The sequence below is a fragment of the Narcine bancroftii genome, chromosome 14 (genome assembly GCF_036971445.1).
Source record: "Narcine bancroftii isolate sNarBan1 chromosome 14, sNarBan1.hap1, whole genome shotgun sequence".
NCBI classification, from domain to species: Eukaryota; Metazoa; Chordata; class Chondrichthyes; order Torpediniformes; family Narcinidae; genus Narcine; species Narcine bancroftii.
In genome coordinates, this window is record NC_091482.1 from 49,079,004 (window position 1) to 49,106,659 (window position 27,656).

The 27,656-nt window shown below is 41.6% G+C and overlaps 1 protein-coding gene across 5 annotated transcripts; it reads left to right on the top strand.

Annotated features, from left to right (window-relative positions):
- The first annotated feature begins 135 nt into the window (after positions 1 to 135).
- lins1 (lines homolog 1) lies at positions 136 to 25,950 on the top strand. Of its 5 annotated transcripts, none has more exons than XM_069912135.1 (7): positions 136 to 190; positions 3,539 to 3,965; positions 8,890 to 8,979; positions 14,246 to 14,384; positions 14,655 to 15,269; positions 17,200 to 17,392; positions 24,204 to 25,950. In XM_069912135.1, the coding sequence occupies exons 2-7, from the start codon at positions 3,582 to 3,584 to the stop codon at positions 25,009 to 25,011; spliced, it is 2,229 nt and encodes a 742-aa protein (XP_069768236.1). In that variant the 5' UTR covers positions 136 to 190; positions 3,539 to 3,581; the 3' UTR covers positions 25,012 to 25,950. The 5 variants fall into 5 exon arrangements, with proteins under 5 accessions (XP_069768236.1, XP_069768238.1, XP_069768240.1 ...); XM_069912136.1 differs by lacking the exon at positions 136 to 190 and adding an exon at positions 195 to 283; XM_069912137.1 differs by lacking the exon at positions 8,890 to 8,979.
- Positions 25,951 to 27,656: the final 1,706 nt, after the last annotated feature.

The window sequence follows — 27,656 nt, forward strand, 5'->3', positions numbered from 1 at the left end:
CCTCCCTCGAGCCTTGCCCATGCGCAAACCCACCTCGTCCCGCCCTTGCGCAGCCCCGCCTCGGCTTCTTTCCACCCCCCACCCCCCCACTCCCGTCTTGCGCATGTGTGGAACCGCTTCGGCGTCCCCGCCAGTATCGCGCGTGCGCACTGGCAGAAGTGAGGCGGCGGTAGGGTCATGCACGGGTCCGGTGAGTGAGTGCGAAGGATGAGGTGGGTTGACGAGGAGGGAGTAAAATGGACGGATCTCGGTGATCCTTGAGGGAAGGAGAACGAAGAAGCAGGTGTGATGGGACGGGATGCTGATTCACGTGGAGAGGGGGACCAGGGTGGGGGATGGGGGATGGGGATCCAGGGGCTGCTGGGAAAAGGGTGGACAACTGCCTGGATGTGGTCATGGAGTGAGTGTGGAACAGGTCAGAGGTGGTGAAGACCCAAGATGCTGGGGTCTGGAGCAAAAGACCATCTGCATGGGGAGAGCAGCATCTGTGGGGAGTAAGGAATAGTGTGGATTTCAGAGCCTGCAGCTGACGTGGACATTTACCCCCTCCATAAATCTTTGTCCGCCAAGCCAAAAGAAAAAAGATCATTAGAGCATTCATATTATAACCATCTTACAACATTAGTATATATAAAACATCAAATAACAGTGCACGAAAGGCAGTGTCTTTGCTTCAATGATCATTCAGGAATCTGATGGCAGCGGGGAAGAAGCTGTCCTTGTGCCGCTGAGGGCTCGTCTTTAGGTTCCTGTACCTTTTCTCTGATGGGAGCAGAGTGAAGAGGGCATAGCCTGGGTGCTGAGGATGGAGGCCATATTTTTTAAGACACCACCTCATGTCGACGTCCTCGACGGAGTGAAGTCTGGTGCCCGTGATATCGCAGGCCGAGTTAGCAACCCTCTGGAGTTTATTCCTGTCCTGAGAGTTTGGCGCCTCCAAATCAGGCAGAGATGCAACCAGCCAGAATGTTCTCCACAGTACACCTGCAGAAGTTTTCGAGAGTCTTTGGCGATGTACCGAATCTCCTCAGACGCCTCATAAAGTATAGCTGCTGGCAAGCCTTCTTTGTGATTGCATCAACGTGAAGGCTCCAGGGCAGATCCTCCGACATGTTGACTCTCCACTACTGAGCCGTCGATAAGGACTGGGTTGTGTTCCCCTCACTTTCTCCTGAGGTCTCACCTCATGAACAACACTACAATTCAAAGAACTTTCATCCTGGGATGGAACAGCTGATATCCTGTAAGAGTGGATAATGTTTATGCAGTGATTCCTATTGAATATTTATATACCAAGGCTCAACAACCAAACCCATGCATCTTCACCCTATCACTTGAATATGTCTTTGGCTTTCTCTGCTCCTTCACATATCTCTTTGCTCCTTCTGCAGCATTGGTTATTCTCTTACAGCTCTGTTTCCCTCATTCCTCCCTCTTGTGCCACTTTCTCCCCATTCCCCATGATAGATGAAAGTGCACCTTCCAGAGACACTGAATCCATTTCAGTTTTCTTGTACATGAAACCGTTCCACTGATGATGCTCTAGCCTTGTCTCTCCACTCAGTCCTGACCCACCTGGAGAACAATGCCTCATATGCCAGGCTGATGTTCATCGACTTCAGCTCGTTGTTTAATGCAATCATTCTCCAGAAGCTGTCCTCCCTGGGACTCGGCACCGCTCTCTGTGCCTGGATTCTGAACTTCCTAATGGAAAGATCACAGTCTGACCGGGTCGGCAGCAGAATTTCGAGCACATTCTGAGCACTGGAGCATCTTAGGCCTGTGTGCTCAGCCCGCTCCTGTTCATGTTACTGACCCATGACTGCAAATCTGGATCCAGGTCCAACAAAGTCATCAAATTTGCAGATGACACAACAGTGGTTGGTCACATCAGCAACAACGAGAAGAGGTGGAAAATTTCATGATATGGTGTAAGAGTAACAACCTGAGTCCCAACGTGGACAAGACAGACTTCAGGAGGACCTGGAACAACTATCCTGCACTCAGATTACTAACTTAGTGGAGGAGAGAGTAGAGATCACCAAGTTCCTCAGAGTCCACTTAACAAATGATCTATCCTGGACACACAACGTCTCACTTGTCAGGAAGGCACAACAGTGACTGCACTTCCTGAGAAGACGAGGCTACCACCCACCATCCTGTTAACTTTCTCCAGGAGCTTTATCGAGAGTGTCCTGGCTGGCTGCATCACAGTGTGGTGTGGTGGCTGTAGAGATTGGATCAGAAGTCAATCCATACAACCATGAGCAGCAGAGAGGGTCATTGTGGTCTCCCTCCCCCACCATTAACATGATCTTCTAGAATTGTTACCTGAAGAGGGTGTGTCAGATCGGTGCACACAGCATCTTTCAGCTACTCTTGTTGGGAAAGAGATGCAGGAGTATCACCCAGCACCAACAGGATGAGAACTAACTTCTTTCCAGGGGCAGTGAGACTGCTGAACGGACTGTTCATACTAACTCTCCGAGATTGTACTATTTATTAAATTATAGTTACCCTTGAGTGGAAAGTAAATGTTGCTCTAATATCTATTACATTACTCAGGCAAATTATCCAGCTTCAACTAAAGTTCCTTGCCATCAGTTGTATTCTTAATTTTTAATAGCTTTTCTAAATTTGAGTTTATTTTCTATTATTTAATATTTTTGTATGTCAGTGAGTTCCCAAATCGTAGGAAATTCAAATTGTGGAATGTGATGCTTTTGTTTCTTTTCCTCTAGAATTGTTCTGGGTGCTTCATTCTGCATGTTGTCTATGTTTTCTGCATTCGGTAACCAGAATTAATCATGTTGTAATGTGATCCAGCTAGTACCTCATCACAGCTTCTGAAGACTTGTACCTCATAACTAATTTCTATCTGCCTTGACATTCTCTTTCCCACCACATTGAACAGATTCTGAAATTTGAATTCACTGTCATTCTTTGATTTAATTCATCCATTTGGCATGGGTACCACAGCAGTTAGCTATTACAGCATCAGTAATCTGGGTTTGAATCCAGCACAATGTGAAGGAGTTTGTACGTCTGTGTGGGTTTATACATTCTCCCAGTGTCTGTGCGCTCCGAAGTCCTTCCTTCAGAACATACGGTATTGTTTGTTAATTTTATTGAAAATGGCTGGCACAGGTTTAAATGGCTGGAATCTGTTTTTATCACACTGTAAATAAATTTAAATTTTAACAAAATGAAAATTTAAATATTATGCCAATTAAATGCCATTCACTAAATTCTCTTCATTTGTGTTTCTATGAACATATAATGCATTTGACAATGTTACATTTTGTTTGTCGCTTTTCTGCTATACTACATAAGTAATCTAAATTTCAAAAGGACCTTTCCCTAAATTTTGTTTTGCCACTACTTCTTTTTCAGCTGATATAACAAACTTGCACATTATTTTAATGTCTCGTTGATCAAATGCAGATCAGAAATAACAAATCCAAGCAATGAACCTCATGCAACAATTTTTTGCATTTTAGTGTTAAACATACTTTATTTTCTCTCTTTCATGTTCCAGCTTGAATCCTATTTGGCAGATGGATTTCAAATAACATAATTGGATGGAGAAAGGTTTGATATTCTTTCGTCAGTTCTACAGTGAACTCTTGGCTGGAGTAAAGCCGAGTAAAAGCAGTCATGAGCTAGCAATGATTCTTTCTCCTGATGTGGTTGAGAAAGATTCAGTCTTTCCCATAAATACAAAGAAAAATAATGAGACACCTCATTTCCAAGGAAGCTCATTGTCTGAAGACGCTCATGGCATGCTACCGGCTATCCATTCATCAACAAATAATAATTGGAAGGAAATCTTGTTACTTCAGATGAACATGATTCAGCTGATGAGTTCTAAGTTGTATTCTAAGATACCAAAACAAGATGTCAGAGAAACATATTTGAAGACCATAACAATACTACTAGAAGATACAGAAATTGTATCTAAATTGGTGAGTGTTAGTCGGTACTTAATATTGACCTCTTTTTCATTACAGCATAGAATTAGTACTGTACACTTCCTTGCATCATTCTCCTTTTTTGAATATTTTATTTAATCAACATATATAAGATAATAATAACAAACAATAATAAATCACAATATTACAATATTAACATGTATATGGCTGAAAATATATAAAAGGAGATAAAAACTAAAAAAGAACTAAACTAAAAACTTTTTTAAAAAACCCAAAAACCCTACCCCCTCCCCCCCCTCAATCAAACCTAATCTAACCCCATAACTAAAATACATAACATTACTGATGACACTCCAGGATCCAAAAATATAAAAGTTATTATTCATTCAGGGAAAACTTCAATCGTTCTCCTTCTTTATCCTGTGACTTTTTTTCAATAGTGCCATTTAAAACTTAAGCACATATTGTTTGTTGTTCTACACCTGCTGGTTAAAAGGTCCAGTTTCTCCTGAATTCAGGACTGGATTCATAGATACTTTCTTGTATTCACTGTTCCAAATTTTGGATTCCCCAGAGTCTCTACATCTTCCTTATAACACCTTGTTCTTCAAAGACGCTCTGATACTTTTCTTTAATACTGTTCAATCTTTACTCAAAGTTACACCACTTGTAAGTTTGTTTGCACATTCTCCTTTTAGTCTGGAGACTAATGGTTGAACATAGTACTTTTAAGAACATTTATTATATTGTCAATGCTTGAAAAAGTAATGATTTGAAATTTCAACTTCAATTTTTTGTGTATTATTCCATAGTGCTTTGACGGTCTAATGGCTTAAGGTTGGGATTTACTTCAGATCCAGAATTCCTAAATGTAAAGTACAATATGTAGCAAATGCCTATTTTTGTCTATGAATCCATTAATTTCCCAGTCAGCAGTTCTTGATGTGGAACTTTAACATCCTCAATACCCCACTACCCTTCCCTAGCTCTGTAGAATCCATAATGGTGCTATTTTTTTTAAACCAAGATCATTCTTCCATTTCTGTCGATTTCTCACTGCTTTTACCCACTGGAACTTATAGTGCATTTGTTCTTCAACTCAAGGCTGGGAAAGGAAAACTGAGTCAAAACGATATCCAGCAGAAATTATAAAGGATCTGGAATTGTACCTTCTGGGAAACTTTATGGACATGAGTTTTAAACTGTCCAGATACCAAATTCAGTTTGTGAAGGTTGCCTTGACAGTAGCAAAGGAAGTATATAGCGGTCACGAGGAAGTCCAAGTAAATATTACATGATGGAATATAGAAATGCAGAGTTGTATTCCCCTGGAAAACATTACGTCTAATTTAAGGAAGAAATAAGGCACATTTGATAGGATGTGGCAGCCCTATCTGGAGCACATTGGTGCGCAGATGTAATTGTGCCCCTTTTAGATAAAGTAAATACAACAACAAGTGGTGGAATGCTTGAGATCAGTGAAGTGGATCATGGTGCAGGTGACGTGCTCTTGCATTTTGTTCATTATCCTTTTAAGTTTCTTTTAGGCTCTTCTTAAGTTCCCTTAAGGGTTTTTGGCTTTAATGATATTTTGTTACTTGTATTTGTTTAGTTTACATCACTTTTTTGTATTATATTAGGGTATGGGGGAGAGGGGAGGGGAATAAAATGGACTGAATGATATGCACTAGTATCAAAAAATAATGTGTTGTTTAATTGGATTTATGAGTCTTTGAAAATCAAAAAAAAGATTTCCAGCAAAAAATGCCCAATTTTAAAACAAACCGAAAGAAAGTTCACTACCTTAAATTGGAGAGTTTAATATTGACTCCTGATGGAAGATGAGGTATAGTTCCTCAAGGTCATGTGAATTAATAATTAATGTAACAGTGCCACAGACAGAAAGGTCAGAGTGGGGTGTGATAGTGAATTGATTTTTCCACTTATTGTAGCCTATCAACTTCAACACTTCTCATTCTTTTCCCCTCTCCACATTGCCCTTTGCGATTTCCTCTTCCTCATTCCTTCTCATCTATCACGCTGGTATTCTCGTCCACTCTCTGACACTCAGCATTCCTCTCCTTCCTCCCCTCCATCATCCACCAAAAATACTCTTCGACCAAGTACCAAATAACCATCCAAAACAAGAGGAAGTCACTTTAAATAATGGCAAATAATATCTGCGCTCTGCACCACATTTCTTACTAGGTTTCTAATTTACTTAATGCTTATGAATTCTCCACTTGACTCCTCTCAGTCTAAGCCTAGTATCTGAGTTACACAACATGCAAGCAGACATCAAAATTAAAAGGAGATAGTTGAGGCACTTTTCCATTGCTTATTGTTGCAAGAACTGGAATAATCTGGTTATATGGTTAATACTTCACAGCAATTTGCAGAACTGCCACACCTTTAATGTGCTATCTGTTTTGACAATATTGTATGTAAAAACCATCCAGATTCCAGTTTGTCTTATTGCTCACTGATTTTTAAAATATAGCCAAGATTCATTCCAAAATCAATTTCTTCCACGTTCCCACCAGAAGGTGTCTATCTTGGATAGGGTTTGAAATCTGCTAACCAAAAGCAAGTCTAGTCCTAGATGTAGGAACAATGACCCTTGATTCTGGTGTGCTTTATCATTTGTTTTCAGTGTCTTTTGGTGTTATTCTTTCAGTCATAATTAAATGTGATTGAGTGGACTCTGCACAATTTCTGAATCAATTTATCATTTCTTTTAAACTTTACTCTGTTGTAAATAGCTTTCAGCAGGTTCTGTTTTTACAGGAAACTCCAGATCTCAATAAATTATCAATTCACTACACTCAATGAAGTCCGTGGGGCCAGAAACCTAGAGTCTGCCCATATGAATGCCAGAGAACTTTTTTAATTGAAAAATTTTTGTTAATCAGGCTGGAACTATGGGAAGAGAAACAGAGCCAACATTTTAGGTCAAGGACACATTGTCAGCATGCCAGGACAATCACAGGTCTTCTGCCCAGAATATTAACTCGGTTTCGCTTCTCTCAGATGCAGCCTGACTGCAAAGTATTTCCAGCATTTTCTCTTTTATATCTCCAGCATTTTTTATTTTCATTTTTCTACCATAACTCGTGTGGAGAAAACAAAATGAAAATCTGTCCAGAATTCACGTAAATGAAATGCAGGGCTAGAAATGGCAGTTCTCTACTTCAAGTTCATCATGATCTAACTGTACATGTACAACCAGATGAACCAGCATTTTTTACAGACCATAGTGTATGAACATGTATACACACACCATAATTATCATAAAATTTATAAAGATATCATTTAAAATAAATATAAATATTCTGGGATGATTTATTGGTTACAGGATGCTATTTCTCAATCTGTGGGAAGAAGCTATTTCCTAGTCTTTGCGTCGTACCCACACGATGATGCAGCCAGACAGAACACTCATTTTGCTCCTGTAAAAGGTTGTCAAGATGGGGGCTGGTAGGTTTGCCCTCCTCAACCTTAGGAAGCGCAGGCTGTGCTTTCCTGACCAATGAAGAGGTGCTGTGGGCCCAAAAGGATGTGGAGGTGTATGGACCAGGTACACAGTTAAGGAGGTGTTTTCTTGCCTCCTTAATATAACATTGACCACCGCCAGTGGGCTGATATCGCCTCAAACCATGCATCTTGGCGCCTCACAGTTTGGTGGGCAGCAACCTCCTTTGAAGAAGACCGCAGAGCCCACCTCACTGACAAAAGGCAAAGGAGGAAAAACCCAACACCCAACCCCAACCAACCAATTTTCCCCTGCAGCCGCTGCAACCATGTCTGCCTGTCCCGCATCGGACTCGTCAGCCACAAACGAGCCTGCAGCTGACGTGGACTTTTACCCCCTCCATAAATCTTCGTCTGCGAAGCCAAGCCAAAGAAGAATATAACCATATAACAATTACAGTACAGAAACAGACCACCTCGGCCCCTTTAGTCCGTGCCGATCTAAGTGATCTCCCACCTACCTGCACTTTGCCCATAACCCAATCCCCTCTCATCCATGTACCTATCCAACTTTTCTTTAAATGACAAAATTGACTTTGCTGCGACCATCTCTTCCGGAAGGTCATTCCACTCAGCCACCACTCTGAATGAAGTAGTTCCCTCTCCTGTTACTTCTAAACTTTTGCCTCTTAACTCGTGACCTCTTGTTTGAATCTCACCTACCCTCAAGGGAAAGAGCCTATTAATGGAATGCTGCATGGAAAATGTTGGCTTGTGGGATGACTCCAGCAGTTCCATTCTTTGTAGAATGAAAGTCGAGGTTTGAGATGGCTTCCACTGGCCAATTGTTGTTCGGTGTGAACAGTGAACCTCGGGCAGATTTACTGCTGTGACATAGTTTCATTAAGACAGTCATTATCATTTGTAAATACTTAAATCTGGTGTTGTTTTCCGGTCTCCCTCTCTTTAATGTCACATGCCTGAGGCTTGTTCTCTGTTTAAAAAATATTTTTTTATTTACCATTATCATTCTAAATCCCTCCAGGAATATTGGATCCAGAAAAGGATCAGAGAGACTGGAGAGAACTGAAAGGAAGAAAGTTATCCATAGAGTTTAAATATTCAATTGAAAATTAAGCACAAAATCAAACCGGACAAAATATATAAATGAAGTAGAAAAAGGCTGAACTGACTATATTTGCACTTGTACTAATTGACCGTATTTGCCACTTTTATGGTCCTGTGGATTGCCCTCTGATCCAATTCTCCACAGTAACCGTACCACGTTGTGGTGCAGCCAGCCAGGATGCTCTCGATGGAGCTCCTGTAGAAGGTTGACATGAGGGTGGCCGGTGGCCTTGCCTGCTTCAGTCTTCTCAGGAAATGCAGTTACTGTTGTGCCTTCCTGACAAGTGAGGAGGTGTGTGTACAGGATAGGTCACTTATTTCAGCACTCTGAATATTCTTTGATGTATTCTTTCTCTAGGCTCTCTTGTTTGACTGTCAAGATAAGTTGTTGTCTCATATGGCAATGAAATGCATTGCATCTTTAATTCTGGTTGAAACTTTACTTGCGGTGAGTATGGACACAGTATATAATGATGGAAACCTGGTGATATAGTGTGTCTTTGGTAGAATTGTATAACTGTGCATTAGTTGAAGGCTAGGTAGCCTTGATAGATTTAGTTTGCTCTACAGAGACTTTTAAATTTAGTTTTTAAGTTATTGTGGTAAAGATATTAAAAACTGAATACTGTAAGACAACCAGAATGCTCACAAATATGAACCAGAAATATTTAAAATAAAAAAATAGAAGATCATGACACAAAATAAATCCATTCACTCCATCACATCTTTGTTGGCTACAAGTACACGATTCTGCAGTTAACTGATTTTCAAGTGTTCATCCAAGCATTTTTAAATGGAGACAGAGACTCTGCTACAGATAGTCAAGGCTTCACCCATCTTTCAGGCAGTGAATTTTAGAATCCTACTGCTCATTGTCTGATTTTTTTTCTCTCTCTCTCAGATGAATGACAGAAACAGATGGAGAAATCAAGATACCTGAAGTTGCAAAGTGTTGCTAGACTCCCTGAGTTCCTCCAAAGCTTGTTTGTTTTGCTAAGATTTCAGCATCTGGATTTATGTAAAATTCAATGTTGAGTCCAGAAAGTTGCCATTGCTCAGATGTTGTACCTCAAGCTTGCGTGAGGTGTCATTGTAACAGTGCAGGAGACCACAGACCAGAAGGTGAGGGTGGGATGGGGTATTAAAGTGGCAGGTAACTGGAAGCTCAGGTTGTCCCTGCGGCCTAAACTGCAGATATTTTGAAAAGTGGCCTAAGCACATCTCGCTACAGTTGATAAATTTAAAATTACCCACTCCCCCTTAGTCCCCTTGCCACTTAATGGTCTATTCATCAGGTCCTGCCAACTACACCATTTCTACCAATTCAACAGCAAAAGTCTGGCCCCACTATAATGGCTCCACAGCAGCCGCAATATTGCTGGCTCTCCACTCAGCTCTGGATCATCTTGTTAACAGCAACTCATACATACGGCTGCTCTTCATTGAATACACCTCGGCCTTCAACACCATTATTCCCTCAGTACTGGTCAAGAAGCTACAAACTCTGAGCCCTTGCACCTCACACTGAAACTGGATCCTTGATTTCTGATTGGAAGACCACAGTCAGTACAAATTGGAAACAACGTCACCTCCTCACTGATTATCAATACAGGCCTACCCCAAGGATGTGTGCTTGGCCCACTGCTCTATGTGGCCAGACACAATTCCAATGCTATCTACAAATTTGCTGATGACACCACAGTTAACGTCAATGAGGAAGTGTACAGGAGGGAGATGGATCAGCTTGTTGAGTGACGTCATGCCAACAAGCTTGCATTCAACGATAGCCAAACCAAGGAGATGATTGTGGACTTCAGGAGGAAGTCAGGACAACATGACCCAGTCCTCATCGAGGGCTCAGTAGTGGACAGGGTCAAGAACTTCCAATTCCTGAATGTCAACATTTCTCAGGATCTGTCCTGGAGCCTCCATGCCGATGCAATCATGAAGAAGGCTCGCCCTTGCTAAACTTTGTGAGGTACCTGAGGAGATTCGGTATGTCACCGAAAACTCAATCTTCGACAGGTGTACTGTGGAGAACGTTCTGGCTGGTTGCATCACTCTCTGGTATGGAGGTGCCAACTCTCAGGATAAGAAAAAACTCCAGAGGGTTGTATACTCGGCCTGCGACATCACAAGCACCAGACTTCACTCCATCGAGGACATCGACAAGAGGCGGTGTCTTAAAAAAGCAGCCTCCGTCCTCAAAGATCCCCAGCACCCAGGCCATGCCCTCTACACTCTGCTACCATTGGGAAAGAGGTACAGGAGCCTAAAGACGAGCACTCAGCGGCACAAGGACAGCTTCTTCCCCGCTGCCATCAGATTCCTGAATAATCAATGAACCAAAGACACTGTCTTCCTTTTTCGTGCCCTCTTTATTGTTGTAAGTCAGTGTATCTGAATGTTTGCACTGTGACGCTGCCACAAAACAACGAATTTTATGACTTTTTCATGACGATTAATTCTGATTCTTGTGGTTGAATAGCCTCTCGGAGCCCAATGTAGCAGGTATTTTTTTCCCCCCCCTGTATGAGTAAATGACCAGAGGAGATCAGGTGGAAGCATTTTCTGAAAATCAAATAACAGAGTTTTCTAATTTTAGATAGTGACAGATATTAACAGCCCATCAAGTGCAGCCATGATCATTTCTGTTGAGATTGGGGTAGCTGGAATCTCATCAGAAATGCTCGAGTTTGAATTAAAAAGCATTTGAACTTCACTGGTGTTTCATACCCTTACTCTAAGATGACTAGTGGTTTTCATGCCCAGAGCATTGATTTATTGTTCTCTGTGTCAGCAAATGGTCTGCCATCGAATTCATTTCAGACTGCTCCATAGTACATTGATTTTCTCTGGTAATGATCTCATCAGTGTGTCATGTCTTTTGATGGAGCTTTGATGGGTCTCAAGGAACCGATTCAGAAATAATTAACAAATCACTTTGTCTCGTCTGTGTCGAGCAGTTCCTCTTCTCGTCCATGTCACATTTCTGCTGTCCCAATATTGGACAAATCTACTGTAAAGATGCACACACTGAGGATCTCATCATTCATCTCTAACTCTCGTGATCAGTTGCCAAACAGCTTATACTTCATGTCTTCTGCGTGGTTTTGCAGCTGCTGTTTTAATATAAACCAGTTTTTATTTATACACCATTGTATCTTTTACTTTCAAAACCAATCACTGCTTATAAGCTTAAAACAAATGGATGTAGGTTGAAGCTGGTCTTGCCTATTTCTATATTTTGCTCTATTAACTAAGCACTCTCTGACTATAGCTCTGGGCTCCTCAACGAGATCCATCATTCAACTCACTTATACCAGTTGTTCTCAATGAGGGCCCAATGGTCTCCCCCCACCCCTTCTCCTTTGATGGCCACAGCACATTTAAGTAAAAGCCATGACATAATTATTTTAATGGGTTTTTTTTAACGTAGCCGAAAGAGAGAAGTACTGAGGCAAACAAAACTTGACTGTTTCACGGAGGAAGGAGTCCCAACAATATTGAGCAGAGTTGGGGGCGGGTGGTGCATAGCCAAGAAAAGGTTGAGAATAGCTGGCTTGTACAAATCCCTGAAGGTGAAATTTACGTGGAATGAGCTTCTCACAGAGAGGGCTGTAGACAGTGTATTTATTTTTGCTCCAGATTCCAGAATCTGGATTCTCGAGGGTCTCTGTCTTTATGAAAAGAAATACCTCCTTACAACCACATAATCTCACATTCATGTCGTAAGATATTTATGAAAAAATGCTTCCTGAAAAGGGAAGAAAGCTGGACCAAAAATTCACAAATATTGTTTAAGTTTCGACAAGTACCAGAAATGAAGCACCAAAGTTACTGTGCAAAGAACAGTCCAGAATGAATGCTCCTGCATCCTCTCAGAATAATTTGTCATCTGTTGCATGAAAACCAGTTTACCATTAGTTGGAAATCTACTTGTCATGAAAGTGTACAACAGTATTGATAGTTTGCAACCAGCTGTTTGGATGGATCACTAAGATACACAGTTTTATTTTCTGAATAGATTATGATGTGTGCAATTGTGACACAAACTGCAAGGATAACTTTTGCTTTAAGGCTGGTGGGCAGCTATTGTCCGAGGACCATGTTACATGTATTATCATTGCAACGTTGTTGGAGTAAAACACAAAAGTCTGCAAACACCGTGATTGAAGTAAAAACAATACTGGGGAAACTCGGCAGGTCAAACGGTGTACTTTATAAAGCAAAGATGAAGATACAGAACCAAAGTTTTAGGCTTGAGCTCTTCTTCAAGGTAGGAGCAAAATGTAGACAGGAGCCCAAACAAAATTGAGGGGTGAGGGGGAGTAGGAGCACAGTCCCAAAGGCAAGAGGTGGATATGGGAGGGAGGGCACACCAGCAAATAAGGGGAGGGAAGATGGCTCTGTGAATGGAAAGGGAAGGGGTGAAGAGCTGGAGGAATGGAGAAAGAATGGGGAGTAGGTTCGCAGAAGCTGGAGAAGTCGACATTAATACCATCTGGTTAGGGGGTGCACAGACAGAAAATTGTTTCTCCAATTTAGAGCAATGTGGGCAAACACGGGTAAAAGGGATTAATGTGGTTGGTCTTGACAAGTTGGGCTGATTGATCTGTTTTCGTGCTGCAGAACTCTATGACTTCTACCTAGAGGGATAAGGGGAGTAAAACCATGGGCACACCACCATTTGGAAGTTGCATCCAAGCTCCACACCATTCTGATTTTGAAATATATCACGGCTCCTTTGCCATGGCTAGGTCAAAATCCAAGGTGTATCCCCCATCCCAAACAATGCAGTAGTTCAAGAAGACCGCTCACCACCACCTCCTTCTCTAGGCATTTGGATATAGGCAATGAAATTCTGATTCAACCTGTGAAGCTCACATCCCATGTATTTTGAAATTGTATTTCTTTTATATCATTATGAATTAAGTAAATTGAAAAGAGGCAATGAGAAGTTGTGTTACTTCAAAGCTCAGAATGCAAGGGTCAACAGCAGAACATAAAAAAGAATACACACTGCCTTGAAGGTCAAAAATTAGCCTCCATAAAATGAAGGCAAATGCTTGAAGATATCCATGAAATATAGTCTCATAAATATTATGAATTGATCTGAATAGTATATAGAATGATTGTATCAGTTCAACTTGTCGAGACCCACCATTAATCCCTTTTGCCTGTGTTTGCCCCTCATCCCTCTAAATTGCAGAAGCAAGACTTGATTTTCTGTCTGCGCACTCCCCAACCAGATGGCATTAACATCAACTTCTCCGGCTTCTGCAAACCTACTCCCCATTCTTTCTCCATTTCTCCAGCTCTCCACCCTTTCCCTCCCCTTGTTTGCTTGTGTGCCCTCCCTCCCCTACCCACCTATTACCCCTTGCCTTTGGGTCTGCACTCCTACCCCTTCTTTTTCGCCCCCCCCCCCCCATTTTGTTTGGGCTCCTGCCTATATTTTGCTTATACTTTGATGAAAAACTCAAGCCTGAAACGTTGGTTATGTATCTTTGTCTTTGAGTTTTTAGGTCTGTCCAATTCCTTGCTCTTCTGTTACATAGCTGATTCCATTTAAAAAGATCTGAAGATGGTAACAAAGATGTCAGTTGACAAATGCAAACAACTTCATCCTGACTATTTAACATTTTTTCCCTAAACAGGTAATGTTTTGCTGATGGGTATTAGCAATAAGATTCTTATTTTAATGTGTTTAGAAGCCACCCACCCATTGGATGAACAGTTGCCTGGACATTCTGTCAAAAGAGCCTGGAAGTCAACAATCAGCTTATTGGCTCCAAACAATTACAGTGATAGTTAAAGAAATTTTAAAGGGAAACTCTCAGGACAAGGCAGGTTAGTAAATCTTTGCAGCCAATTCCAAGATTAACTTCTGGTAAATTATCTATATTTTATTTTTAATTGTTCATAGTTTCTATTGAAAAGACCTGGATTGTAATACAAATAAAAGGTTTATGGTTGTGAAGTGATAAAAACACAATGCTGGAGAAACTCATCAGGTCAAACAGCCTACTTTATTTAGTGTTGCATTATATATTGTGGTTGTAGGTCAAACAGCCTGTACTGTGCTATAATTTATTATGTTCTATATTTCCATATTCTCAGGTGTTTTACAGAAACTCCTCATCCCAGTGGACTTGACATTCCCTAGCTTGTATTTCTTCACCTTTTCTTCACCTTCTGGTGTCTGCCAAATAGGTGGAGATGTTACAGGTCCTGATATTGAGAGTGTGGCCACAACCAACCAGATTGCAGTTGTTGAGGTTCTTGAAGTTTTTATTGCAATTAGAAACCAGCTGGAACTGAACCTATCTTGCCTAAGAACATTATACATGCATGTCCCCCACATACTGGATTTTGTCACGTCCTCTGTTCAATACTTTGTCAAGAAAAGACTAATTTTGCTGCTCAAAAAATGTGTTCTTGAACATGCAAATGATGCCAACTACTGTCCCAGCCGTGCACCATCTCAGCAAGATAGCAACATACACGATGATTTACTGGCAGTATCTCGCAAGTTGCTACAAGCTGTGATGTCCGGATGGTTAAGGCAGATCCCTGTGAGTCCCAGGCCATGCTTCTTTGGAGGCAGTGAGATATTTGATGCAGAAAATTTGATCTCTGGTCCAGACATGGTAATGCTAAGGGCTGTGAGTCTTATTTTGATCAAAGCCATTGAAATTAATCTGAAGAATACAAGGGATGAAGCAAAAGATAAAGGTAATCCAAATTTTTTTATTTTTTTAAATTACTTGGAAACTTTAGGTACAAAAGGACTGATTATATTATCTGCTGAGTGTTGATGTCTGACATTGCCACAGAATTAATGAAAAAGGATCAATATAATTCAGAGATAACCTGAAGGCTTCAAGTTTAGAAGGATGAGAGGAGATATCATCCAAATATTAAGAGGACTGAATGGAGTGGACATGGAGATGAGGTTTCCAGTAGTGGAAAAGTCTAGACCAGAGAGCACAGCATCAGAATATAAGGTCATTTCTTCAGAACAGATATGAGGTGAAACATCATCAGTCAGATGGTGGTAAATCTGTAGAATTCATTGCCACAGACAGCTGTGGAGGCCAAATCATTGAGAATATTTAAAGCAGGGAGGTTGATTGGTTCTTGGTTAGTAAAGGCATCAAAGGTTATGGGGAAAGGCAGGAGAATGGGATTGAAAGGAAAAATACATCAGCTATGATTTGAATGGCAAAGCAGTTGGATGAGCTGAATGGCCTCAATGACTTGAGAGTGGCAGTGGGAGAAATTATATTTGATCAACGTCCCTGGACTACGTACTGCTACTCAGCCATTAATGGCTGAAAACAATGTATTATAAAATCCTTGATGTTTTTAACCTCTCCCATAACTTCATTTTTCCCTGTCTCTGTAACCACCTGCAGTACTACAATCTCTCATGGTTTACATGCATCGTCAACTCTAGTTTTATACTCCTTTTGAGTTTTAACCACTCCATGATTGATAGTCGTGCTTTGATCCTTTCCTTACTTGTGGCCTAAATTTCCTTTATAAACCTCTCCACCTAACATGGTACTTAAAATTGCTTTTATTTCCACTGGCGGGTAGTGATGCAGTATTTTTTAACCAAGCTCTTGGTCACCAGAATGAACAACTCAAGTAATTTTAACGTGAGGCACCCTCTTTATCTCAAAGTTCACACTTTTTTGTCATTGCATCCGATCAAAGTTTATTTTTCAGTCTGTGAAACTCCTTGAAATATAATGATCCTTTACTTACCAAATTGAAAAGTTAATTGAGCTGGAACATTTTTTTTTGGTCATGGTTGTGCTGGGCTCTGTTTATGAAAAACTGCAAAGTTTCCAAAGAGTTGATTTCTTGGTTTTAAAACACTGAAGATTTGGGGAAAGTCAGAAAAAGAATGAAGATATGATTAGAACTTTTGAACCAAAATTAATCCCTAGAAATTATGCATTCAATCTTGATTTTTGATTAAAAACTTAAAGTTGGAGAGAAGATGACAATTTTATTTTCAGCGAAGGGAAAAGAAAGTGACTTTACCAAATACAGAAAAATATTGAGCAAAATGAGCAGGATTTTTTTTAAACTTTAGATTAGATCATGATTGGATTAATGAATTTGGAAGTACTGCCACTGTCCACTGTTCTCTCTTAGTTTAATTGGAAATGGAACGTTAGTTTCCAGTGGGCAAACAAGGAAGGAAGGCACACGTGGATGAGGCAAATTAGTGTGAAGACATTTGTGGGGAACTTATTTTAGAAGGAAGGATGAGGAATTGCATTCTATTGGAAGTTACAGAAAAAACAGTGAGACTAAATGACTAACTACATTGGACAACAAAGATTTTGATTCCTGAACACTTTTTGGTGTATTATATGGATTTTGGGCTGCTTATCACGAAAATCACCAGAAAAATGTCACGTACTGTTTTTTAGATATATCCTGTTTTAGTGATTTCTTGGCATATTTTAAGTCTACTAGTATATTGCCCACAAAGCAAGTTATTTTGGTCAGTCCAAGCATGTCTGCGCATGCAGTCAGTGCAGGTACTATGCAAATGTGCCTGGAAGTTTTTGGAGGTTGCTGGTTTTCGGAATTTCGGATAAACGGTTAAGTGTCTGTAGTACTAACTGAACATTGATGTTTCTAGGCTGTTTGAAGAATAAACTCCAGTCGTATATGTCTCAGTTAATGCTCTTTCTGAGAATGAATCTTCAGACTTCCACACAGTTCCAGCAGTTGTCTCATCGATGCGCCTGGGTTTCCTTCGTCTTCATGGAGCAAGATGATGATCTGGTAGAGGTTGCCAATGCACTGCTAACCATCTATACATACTCCAGTGGGTTGGTATCTCCTTTGTAGTTTAGAACCAGAGAACCATTTGAACATTACTGCACAGAAACATGCCCTTTATCCTTCTAGTCAATGCCGAACTATTATTCTACATAATCCCACTGATTTGCACCCAGTCCATACCCCTCCCATCCATTTACCTGTCCAAATTCTTCTTAAATTTTAAAATTGAGCCCACATTCACCACTTTAGCAGGCAACTCGTTCCACACTCCCACCACTCACTGTGTGAAGAAGTTCCCTCTAATGTTGCCCCCAAACTTTTCCTCTTTCACCCTTAACCCATGTCCTCTGATTTGTATCTCACATTACCATCAGCAAAAAAATTTTTACCTACATTTACTCTGTCTATACAACTCATAATTTTAAATGCCTCTATAAAATCTTCTCTCATCTACACTCGGTTCCTAGTAAATCATCTCTGCAGTGTCTGCACTAACTGATGCAAACTCAAAAATAATCAGTTTAATATTGCTTTCATTAACGCAAAGTGAAAAGTTATAAAATGCATTGAGTCAGATCTCCCATTGGTTTGAGCCAATGCAGCTTAATCCAGTGGAAGTAAAACATGAAAATCTATAGACACTGGTTAAAGTAAAAACACAATGCTGGAGAAACTCAGCAGGTCAAACAGTCTCCTTTATATAGTAAAGGTAAAAATATGCAACTGACGTTTTGGGCTTGAGCGCTTCATCAAGGTATGGAAAAATGTCGTCATGTGTCCAATCTAAAGAGTTGGGGGGGAGGAGGGGTGGCAAGGCAGGAGGTGATAGGTGGAGAAGGGAGGGAAGGAACAGCAACAATCAAGGGGAGGAAGGAATCCTAGATGAATAGAGAAGGGGGAGGAGGAGAACTGGAAAGGGTATGGGGGTAGAAGAAAGCAAGTTAGCAGAAACCAGAAAAGTTTATGTTGATGCCATCTGGCTGGCGAGTGTTCAGCTGAGCTCCTCCAATTTGCTGGTGGTTTTGGTGGGATAGTACATAAGGCCATGGATGGATGGGAGTGTGACATAGAAATGAATTGGTTGGCTACTGGGAGATCTCTGACACTGGTGCGGACAGAGTGAAGGTTTTCATCGAAGCGATCTCCCAATCTGCGCCCAGTCTCTCCAATGTAAAGAAGACCACAAAAGTAGTACCAGATGAAGTAAATCAGGCCTGCGGAAATACATTGTGTTGCTTCACTTGAAAGGTCTCTTGAGCCCCGGACTGTGTGAGGGAGAAGTATGGCACCTCCTGTGGCCACAGTGGAAAGTGCCTTGGTAGGGGATTGGTAGGAAGGGATGAGTGCATGCTGGAGGGAGTGGTCCCTATAGAAGGCAGAGAGGGGAAGATGTGGGATCTTGTTGTAAGTGCTGGAAATTACTTAGGGTAATGTGTTGGATGCAGAGGCTGGTTGGGTGGAAGGTGAGGATAAGCATGATTCTATGTGTTTTGTATTTGGGGACAGAGGTGCCCAGGGCAGATGAGCGGGAAATGGAGGAGATTCAGGAGAGGGCAGGGTTGATGGTAGTCAGAAGGTCTTAAAGCACTTCACTTCTTTCTGGTCCAGAGACATGACCAGTCATCCTCTACCACCACCCTCCTCTGCCTGGCAGAACTTGTCTTCATTTGAAACAACATGTCCTTTAACTCGTCTCACTTATTCCAAATCAAAAGAGCAGCCATGTGTACTCGCATGGGTCCCAGCGATGCCTGCCCGCTTGTGGGCTTTGTGGAGCAATCCATGCTCCAAGCCTACACAGGCAAGACTGCCATCTCTTGCTCCGTTATATTGATTACCACATCAGGGCTGTCTCATGCACCCACAACGAACTTGTCAATTTCATTGACTCGTGGTCAACTTCCAACCCAATCTCAAACTCACCTTGTCTATCTCCGACAATAATCTCCCCTCCCCTTCCTGGATCGCTCTGTCTCCATCTTGGGAGACAAGCTTTCCACTGACATATATAACAAACCTACTATTTCCTACAACTACCATGACTACACATCCTGTCCCCTTCTCTCAATTTCTCCGCCGCATCTGTTCCCAAGATGAGGACTTCCAGTTCAGATTTTCCAAAATATCTGCCTTGTTCCACAAACACGGCTTCCCCATCAACTCAGCCCTCACCCACACCTCCTCTATTTCCCACTCATCTGCCCTGGCCCCCTCTTCCCCCAGATGCAACAAACATAGAATCCCCCTTATCTTCACCTACCACCCCATCAGCCTTCACATCCAACACATTATCCTCTGGAATTTCTGGCACTTACAACAGTATCCCACTAGCAGACACATCTTCCTCTCCCCCTTTTGTTGGGACTGCTCCCTCCATGACTCCCTTGTACACTCATCCTTCCGCACCAATCGCCCCACCCCCCATCACCTTCCCCTGTGGCGACAGGAAGTGCCACACTTGCGCCCACACTCCTCCCTCACTGAAGTCTGGGGCATCAAACAGGCCTTCAAGTGAAGCAACACTTAACTTATGTATCCGCAGGACTGATTTACTGATGCTCCTTTTGTGGCGTTCTCTACATCGGAGAGACTGGGCGCAGATTAGGAGATCACTAAGCACCCTCGCTCCATCGCACCAGTGACCAACCATTTCAGTTCTGTGTCACTCCCATACTCGCATTTTTTTATTATTCCACCAGCAACACCTGATTTTCCATCTGGGCACTCTCCAGCATTAACATTGACTTGTCTGCATTAAATTCCATCTGCTATTTCTCTGCCCATTTTTCCAGCTGGTCCAGATTCCTCTGGAAGCTTTAAAAGCCTTTCTCTCGTCCACAACGCCTCCAATCTTAGTATCATATGCAAACTTGCTGATCCAATTTACCACGTTATCATCCAGATCAATTATATAGATGACAAACAACAAGGGTCCTAGCACTGATGCCTGAGACACACCACTATCACAGGCCTCCAGACTGAGAAGCAATCATCCACCACTACTCTCTGGCTTCTCCCATCCAGCCATTGTCGAATCCTGTTCACTTCTTCACCATGAATACATAGCTTTTAAACCTTCCTGACTAACCTCCCATGTGGGACCTTGTCAAAGGCCTCACTAAAGTCCATGTAGATAACATCCACAGCCTTTCATTCGTCAACTTTTCTGGTAACTTCCTCAAAAACATTAGTTAAACACAACCTTCCATGCACAAAGCCATGTTGATTATCCCTAATCAATTTTCTGGCTATTGTTAGGTCTGCTTTGTTCATGAATGAGTGAGACAAACACCAGGCTGAGTCGAAATCAGGGTTCTTTGTTCTTTATTACCGGATTGTAACACTTGCGACTAAACATGTTAGTCGGAGAATGCATTCTGCCGTTATCAGCAAAATGGTGATTTTTTATACCCTTGGATATGTGCTTAGAACATCATCATATCATTACTTGTCCAATGACTAAAACTGTTGCTATCCTTTCCCTGCTAGCTTCCTGCCTCTCAATCCATCAATGTCTCTCTTATCTTGTAAGTACAAGGATGCATTTACATCTTGTTACAGCCCTGTACATTCCCATCTCATGATGTTTTACCTAACAGGAGTACAAGGACACCTCCCCTTCTTGTTACTGCCCTGTACAGGGTAACTCCCTACACATTCCCATCTCATGATGTTTTACCTTACACTATACAAATAATTGTATATCCGTTCTCTTAGAACACCTTCCAATAATTTATCTAGCACTGACGTCAAGCTCACTGGCCTAAAATTTTCCAGGGTTGCTTTTGGAGCCTTTTTTTTTTAAATGGAATAACGTTAGCTACCCTCCAATCCTCCGGCACCATGCCCATGGTGAAGGACATTTTAAATATTTCTGCCCTTCAATTTCTTCACTGGCTTCCCTCAAGGTCCAAGGAAGTATCTTGTCGGGCCCTGGGGATTTATCCACCCTTATTTTCTTTAAAATAGCAAGCACTTCCTCCTCTTTAATCTATAAAAGTTCCATGACGTCACTGCTTGTTTTCCTTACTTCCTATGTTTCCTGAGTGAATTGATGGAAAAAAAACATTTAAGATCTCTTTGGGCTCCATACAAAGCTGACCACTCTGATCTTCAAGGGGACCAATTTGTCCCATACTATCCTTAATATAACTGTAGAAACCCTTAAGATTTTCCTTCATATTGTCTGCCAAAGCAACTTTGTGTCTTCTTTTAGCCTTCCTGATTTCTTTTTTGAAGTTTTCTTGCATTTTGTATACACTTCAAGTACCTCATTTGTTCCACGTTACCTCTTTCTTCTTCCGAACCAGATCCCCAATATCGCTCAAAGAACAAAGTTCCCTATGTCTGCTAAACCTTTCCTTTAATCCTGACAGGAAAATACAAATTCTGTCCTCTCAAAATTTCACCTTTGAAGATTCTCCACTTACCTCACACATCCTTGCTTATCCCAATTCATGCATTCTAGATCATTTCTCATTTCCTCAAAATTAGCCTTTTTTTCCACTTTAGAATCTCAACCCGAGGCCCAGACCTACCCTTCTCCATAATTAACTTGAAACTCCAGTAAAGGTATTATGATCACTGGACCCAAAATGTTCTACACATATTTCTGTCACCTGTCCTCTATCTCATTCCCTAAAAGGAAATCCAGTATTGCATTCTCTTTAGTTGGTACCTCTATATATTGATTTAGAAAACTTTCCAAAACACATTTGACAAACTCCAAGCTGTCCAGCCCTTTTATAGGATGGGAGTCCCAGTCAATATGTGGAAAATTAAAATCCCCTATGATCACAACCTTCTGTTTCTTTCAGCCGTCTGTCCGCTATCTCTCTACTGATTTGCTCCTCCAATTCTCATTGACTATCGGGCGGTCTGTAATCCGACCCCCGTGAGTGTGGTCATGCCTCCAGAAATTATTAAAATGAAGGGCTCAAGCCCTAAATATTGGTTATGTATCTTTATCTTTGCTGTATAAAGTACACTGTTTGACCTGTTGAGAATGACAAATATTACTTCTATAATAAATAAGTAATATGTAAAACAAAGGTGTGAATTTGAAGACGAAAAAAACAAAATTTCTCAAAAGATTCTTCCCACCAAAACAGAAGAAAAGCCATGTTGGTAATCGGGAAATCAGGGGTGGTCTGTGGGTTTGTTAAAGTGATCCAGAGAAAGTTTAAAAAAAAACTTAAGGTGTTCTCTATGTGAAAAAATTGTTGAGAACCACTGGCTTATGGGTTCACTAGGATTCACAAACATTCACATGATCCATTTGTAGGACACCACTATCTAATTTTATGTAATAAATTAACATTTTGGTATTGAATTAATTTAGGTTAAAATTAGATTTTTAAATTTCTTCTCTATTTGCAATAGATTAAATTTATAACTTAGACATACAGCACGGAAACAGGCCCTTCCGGCCATGAGCCACTGTCGCCCAATTGCTCCCAATTGACCTACAACCATGTTTAGAACGGTGGGAGGAAACTGGAGTGCCAAGAGGAAACCCATGCAGAGGCGGGGAGAACATACAAACTCCTTATGGACAGCATCAGATTTGAACCTCAGTCGCTGGTGCTGACTGTGTTGCCCCATTTAATAAATTAAATCATTAATTTTTCCTGCTTTCTCACTCTGTTCTGTGCCATCACTTGGTACATATTTATCATATACTAATCATGGATACCTTTCCTAGCACTACATTCTTGAACCCACCTTCCACCGTCATTCTGCTGTCAGCCTCTGTTCTGCTATTCGGTTCTTCCCCATCACCCTGACCCTTATATTTTGCACAGGTGAACCCAAACTAAGTTTAAGTGGCTGCCTAATTGCAAGAATCATCACAGATGAATGAATGGCATTATACATGGATCTTATCCATTCAGAGAGGGCAGCAATTCATTCTGAAAGCTCTGAGCGATCTTGCTCCCTCCATTTCAGAGATAGACTAACTACAAATACCCATTATAAACTTACAGATGCCCACAGCTGACTTAAATACACTTCCTCCCACCCATTGTTTTCTCCAAGCTCCTCTGTCTGTTGTATTTGCTCCAAGGTATTTTCATATGGATGCTTTGAGATTGCTTCCTTGAACCATGGATTCCTCAGTTGCCAAAGCCCTTGCCTGCATCACACCTTTGCCTACATCACCCACTTTCCTCCTAGACAAGATAGAGTTCCCTTATCTTTGCCTCCTACCTCTGCAGCAGGTAACAAATCCTCCACCTGCCACCTTGGCCCACTGAGCATTTTCAGTTTTTATTCTATCATCTTCAAAGGAGCAGGATCTAAGACCCTTCGGATCTGTATTATAAACTGTTTTATCAATTCAATTAATTAGACCAGGATTCCAATCACATAAGACAGAGGAACAGTCCATCGTGCCCCACTACTTAATCCTGAGTTCATTCATTTTCCCACTCAACCCCACTGTTTGGCCTTCTTCCCATAACCTTTGATGCTCTGACTAATCAAGAACCTATCAATCCCTGTCTTAAATACACCCAAGGATCTGGCGTGCACACCACCTGTGGCACCAAATTCCTCCGCATCTCCATTCTAAGCAAATGCCCTTCAGTCCTGAAGTTGTGCCCTTTTGTCACCATGGGAAACAACATTTCTACATCTTCTCTGTCCATGCCTTTCAATATTCAAAATATTTCAGTGAGATTCTCCTAAATTCCAACAAATATAGGAAAGCTGTCAGACGTTTCTCATGTGATAACCCTTTCATTCATGGAATCATACTTCATTAAATTATATGCTGTGGACTTTGAAATATGCTTAGTTTTAAATTCGCAATGCTTTATTCAGAGGGTTTTATCCTTTTTGTTTTTCTCTCTCCAGATTTTTGGACAGCCATCCTCAAAAAAAGGCAGCGACCTCTCAAGAAGCCTGTCAGCAATGTTTCAATCCCCACTGTATTTTCCTGCAACTTTTACAGAGTGTAGCATTTGATCATTGTGTCTTGCTGGATTTCCTGATTTCCACTGAAACTTGCTTCCTGGAGTACTTGGTGAAATACTTGCGGTTTCTTCGAATGGACTGGCACTCCTTCCGTTGCATTTGTGCTCAGTTCGATGCTGTTGCTGAACCGTTTTGTCCATCTCCAGTTGATCGTCAGTTCACTACTGAAGTAGAGGGAGATCGTCAAACTCTCAACAAAGCTTCAAGAAAAGCAATTCTGAGCCCTCAAATACCACAACATCCCTCACCCAAAGGGAAGCCCCACAGGAATTCTGAACTTGTGGTGAGAAGTAAAAGGACTCAATTACGCAAGCTGCCCCAAAGCCTAGTGAATTACGATACTTCAGAAGACTCGGACAGTGATGACGGGGAAACTACCTGTATGAATACCAACACCCTGGGAGGTAATGAGATGAATAAAACAGTAACAATTGATAAGGCATTGCAACATCAGCCAGAAATAACCAGGATTGTAAAAGGTGTAAATTCACAGACTTGTGAAAAGATTCCTGAAGTGGAATTATCCTTGGAGGGAATGTTTAAGAAATCAGTGGGCTGTTTGATTGAGTTGAGGAAAGCCATAGGACGATTACAGCGAAGGAATCTGTTTCCATACAATGCAACTCCGCTGGTAAAACTGCTGCTAGATATTGAGGCACGCGGCGAAAATGATGCTGTCTCTCCATAACCGTCAATGAGGAAAATATCGCAACAGATTGCTGGAACGTCGAAAGGGTCAGTCGACATTTTTAGGACAGGAACCCCTGACCATGAATGCTGCCCGGCTCACTTCTCCCTCCCTTTAGCTCATTGTTTGCTCAAGACTCCAGCTTCTGCAGTTTTGTGTTTCTTTATAAATTTCCAAGATATTTATACCAAGTTGCATTGTTTTTCACATTATCTTTTTTGTGAGGGGACGTATTAATTTATCTTTTGTTAAATTGTTCACTAACTCAATCACAAATGGGGTCAAATGGATACAACTAGCGGGGGCCATTGCCTCAGAGCACCAGAAGACCTGAGTTCAATCCTGAGTGAAGTTTCCATGTCATTCCTTTGGGTGCTCTGGTTTCCACCATATTGTTACAGAGTTCTGTATTGTGTATTGGCCTATGTGTTGTGTGGTTTTATGTTAAAAAGTGACAGTTTGCCTTAGAGAGCCAAGGTGAAGGTGGACTGCTGAGAGAGTGGGAGACGGACTGAGCATGTGCAGAAAATTAAAAAATATTCTGGACTTGGACGATAAACCACCACTGGGGGTGCTGTGGAGTGGAAAAAGGCCCCGATCACGAGTCATGAGGACATTTTAGAATGTTGGGCATTTCATAAAGGGATGAACATTCAGAAAGCACCCAGAAGGATCCAGACCAAGCCAGTGGTTCCTTTGCTTCGGTTGAGATCGAAGATTTTGTGAGTCTTATGTGTTTTGTGTCTAAGTTTTTCTGTGGGCTGGTTGGAAGTGTAGCATAGACTTTGATTACATATGTTATATTTCGGCTGGGGAATTTATTAGTTTTACACTGTTATAGAGATTTGCATAGTAACCAGTGGGCATTGTTATAAAAGGGGGGGATTTTTGAATTAAAGTTTGAAGTTGAATTGTTAATAAAGTAATTGTTCATCTTTACCCCTGTGTGATATGCTTTCTTTGTGGTTGCTGGTTTGATCTTGTAACATAATTTGGGGGCATCATCCAATTTGGAAGTTTTAGGGGCGATTGACTTGTGCTTAGTTATCAGTCGTCTGAGTTTGACTCAAGCTCCAGCTTGAAATTAAAAATAAACGGTGAGTGTATAAATCACCAGCAGAAAAACCAGCAACTATGAATATTGACCAGTTCATAGCGAACCCTTCAGTGGTTCATTTAAAAATGGCTAAAAAGTCAGAACTGATGGTTAGAGTTGAAACTTCTTACAGTAAGAACTGGGATGAAAAAGAAGGAAATTACCCGAAAGATTGTTAAGCATTATATAGGAAAGGGGGTATTTGAAGAAGCTGCATTAGAACAGTTTCCAAAGGAGAAAACTTCAGAGGAAGTAAAGTTGGCTTTGAGAAAACTAGAAAGAGGAAAAAAGAGAGGCAGAAAGGAAAGCTGAACGGGAAGCAGTAAGGCAGGCAGAAAAGGGAAGAGAGAGAGGAAAAAAGAGAGACAGAAAGGAAAGCCGAACAGGAAGCAGTAAGGCAGGCAGAAATGGAGGAAAGGGCAGCCGCAAGGGAGGAGAGAGAGAAAGAATGGAAACATGAGCTATAACTAGCTAAATTGAAGCAGAACCTAACCCAAGGAGAGGGAGAAGCCCAAAACCCATGCGCTGGTCAGTAGAGGTTAGTTCCTCCATTTGAGGAAGCTAAAATAGACCAGTATTTTCAGCATTTTGAGAAAGTAGCTGTAAATTTAAAATGGGCACCAGACCAGTGGTCACTCCTGCTACAAAGTGTCCTTAAAGGGAAGGCCGAACAGGTGTACTCATGTCTCAATGTACAACAAGCAGCTGATTATGAATTTGTAAAGCAGGCTATACTCCGATCTTATGAACTAGTCCCAGAGGTTTATGGCACCACCTACGGCTCCTAGAACGCTTCCACCAGCGTTGTCTCCGCTCCATCCTCAACATCCATTGGAGCGCTTACATCCCTAACGTCGAAGTACTCGAGATGGCAGAGGTCGACAGCATCGAGTCCACGCTGCTGAAGATCCAGCTGCGCTGGATGGGTCACGTCTCCAGAATGGAGGACCATCGCCTTCCCAAGATCGTGTTATATGGCGAGCTCTCCACTGGCCACCGTGACAGAGGTGCACCAAAGAAAAGGTACAAGGACTGCCTAAAGAAATCTCTTGGTGCCTGCCACATTGACCACCGCCAGTGGGCTGATAACGCCTCAAACCGTGCATCTTGGCACCTCACAGTTTGGCGGGCAGCAACCTCCTTTGAAGAAGACCGCAGAGCCCACCCCACTGACAAAAGGCAAAGGAGGAAAAACCCAACACCCAACCCCAACCAACCAATTTTCCCCTGCAACCACTGCAATCATGTCTGCCTGTCCCGCATCGGACTTGTCAGCCACAAACGAGCCTGCAGCTGACGTGGACTTTTTACCCCCTCCATAAATCTTCGTCCGCGAAGCCAAGCCAAAGAAGAAGAAGCCAGGGCACATAATAGCAAATTGTCCTGTACTGAAAAGGAAGAAAGAGAAAGGGGTGGTACCAACTGCCTGTGTTCAGAGTGAGAAAGTTAGGGATATTTTTAAAACATGACTGAAGGTTTCATTTCGGTTAAAGAAGGATCCAATCAAGTGCCAGTTAAAATTCTGCGGGATACTGGAGCAGCCCAATCG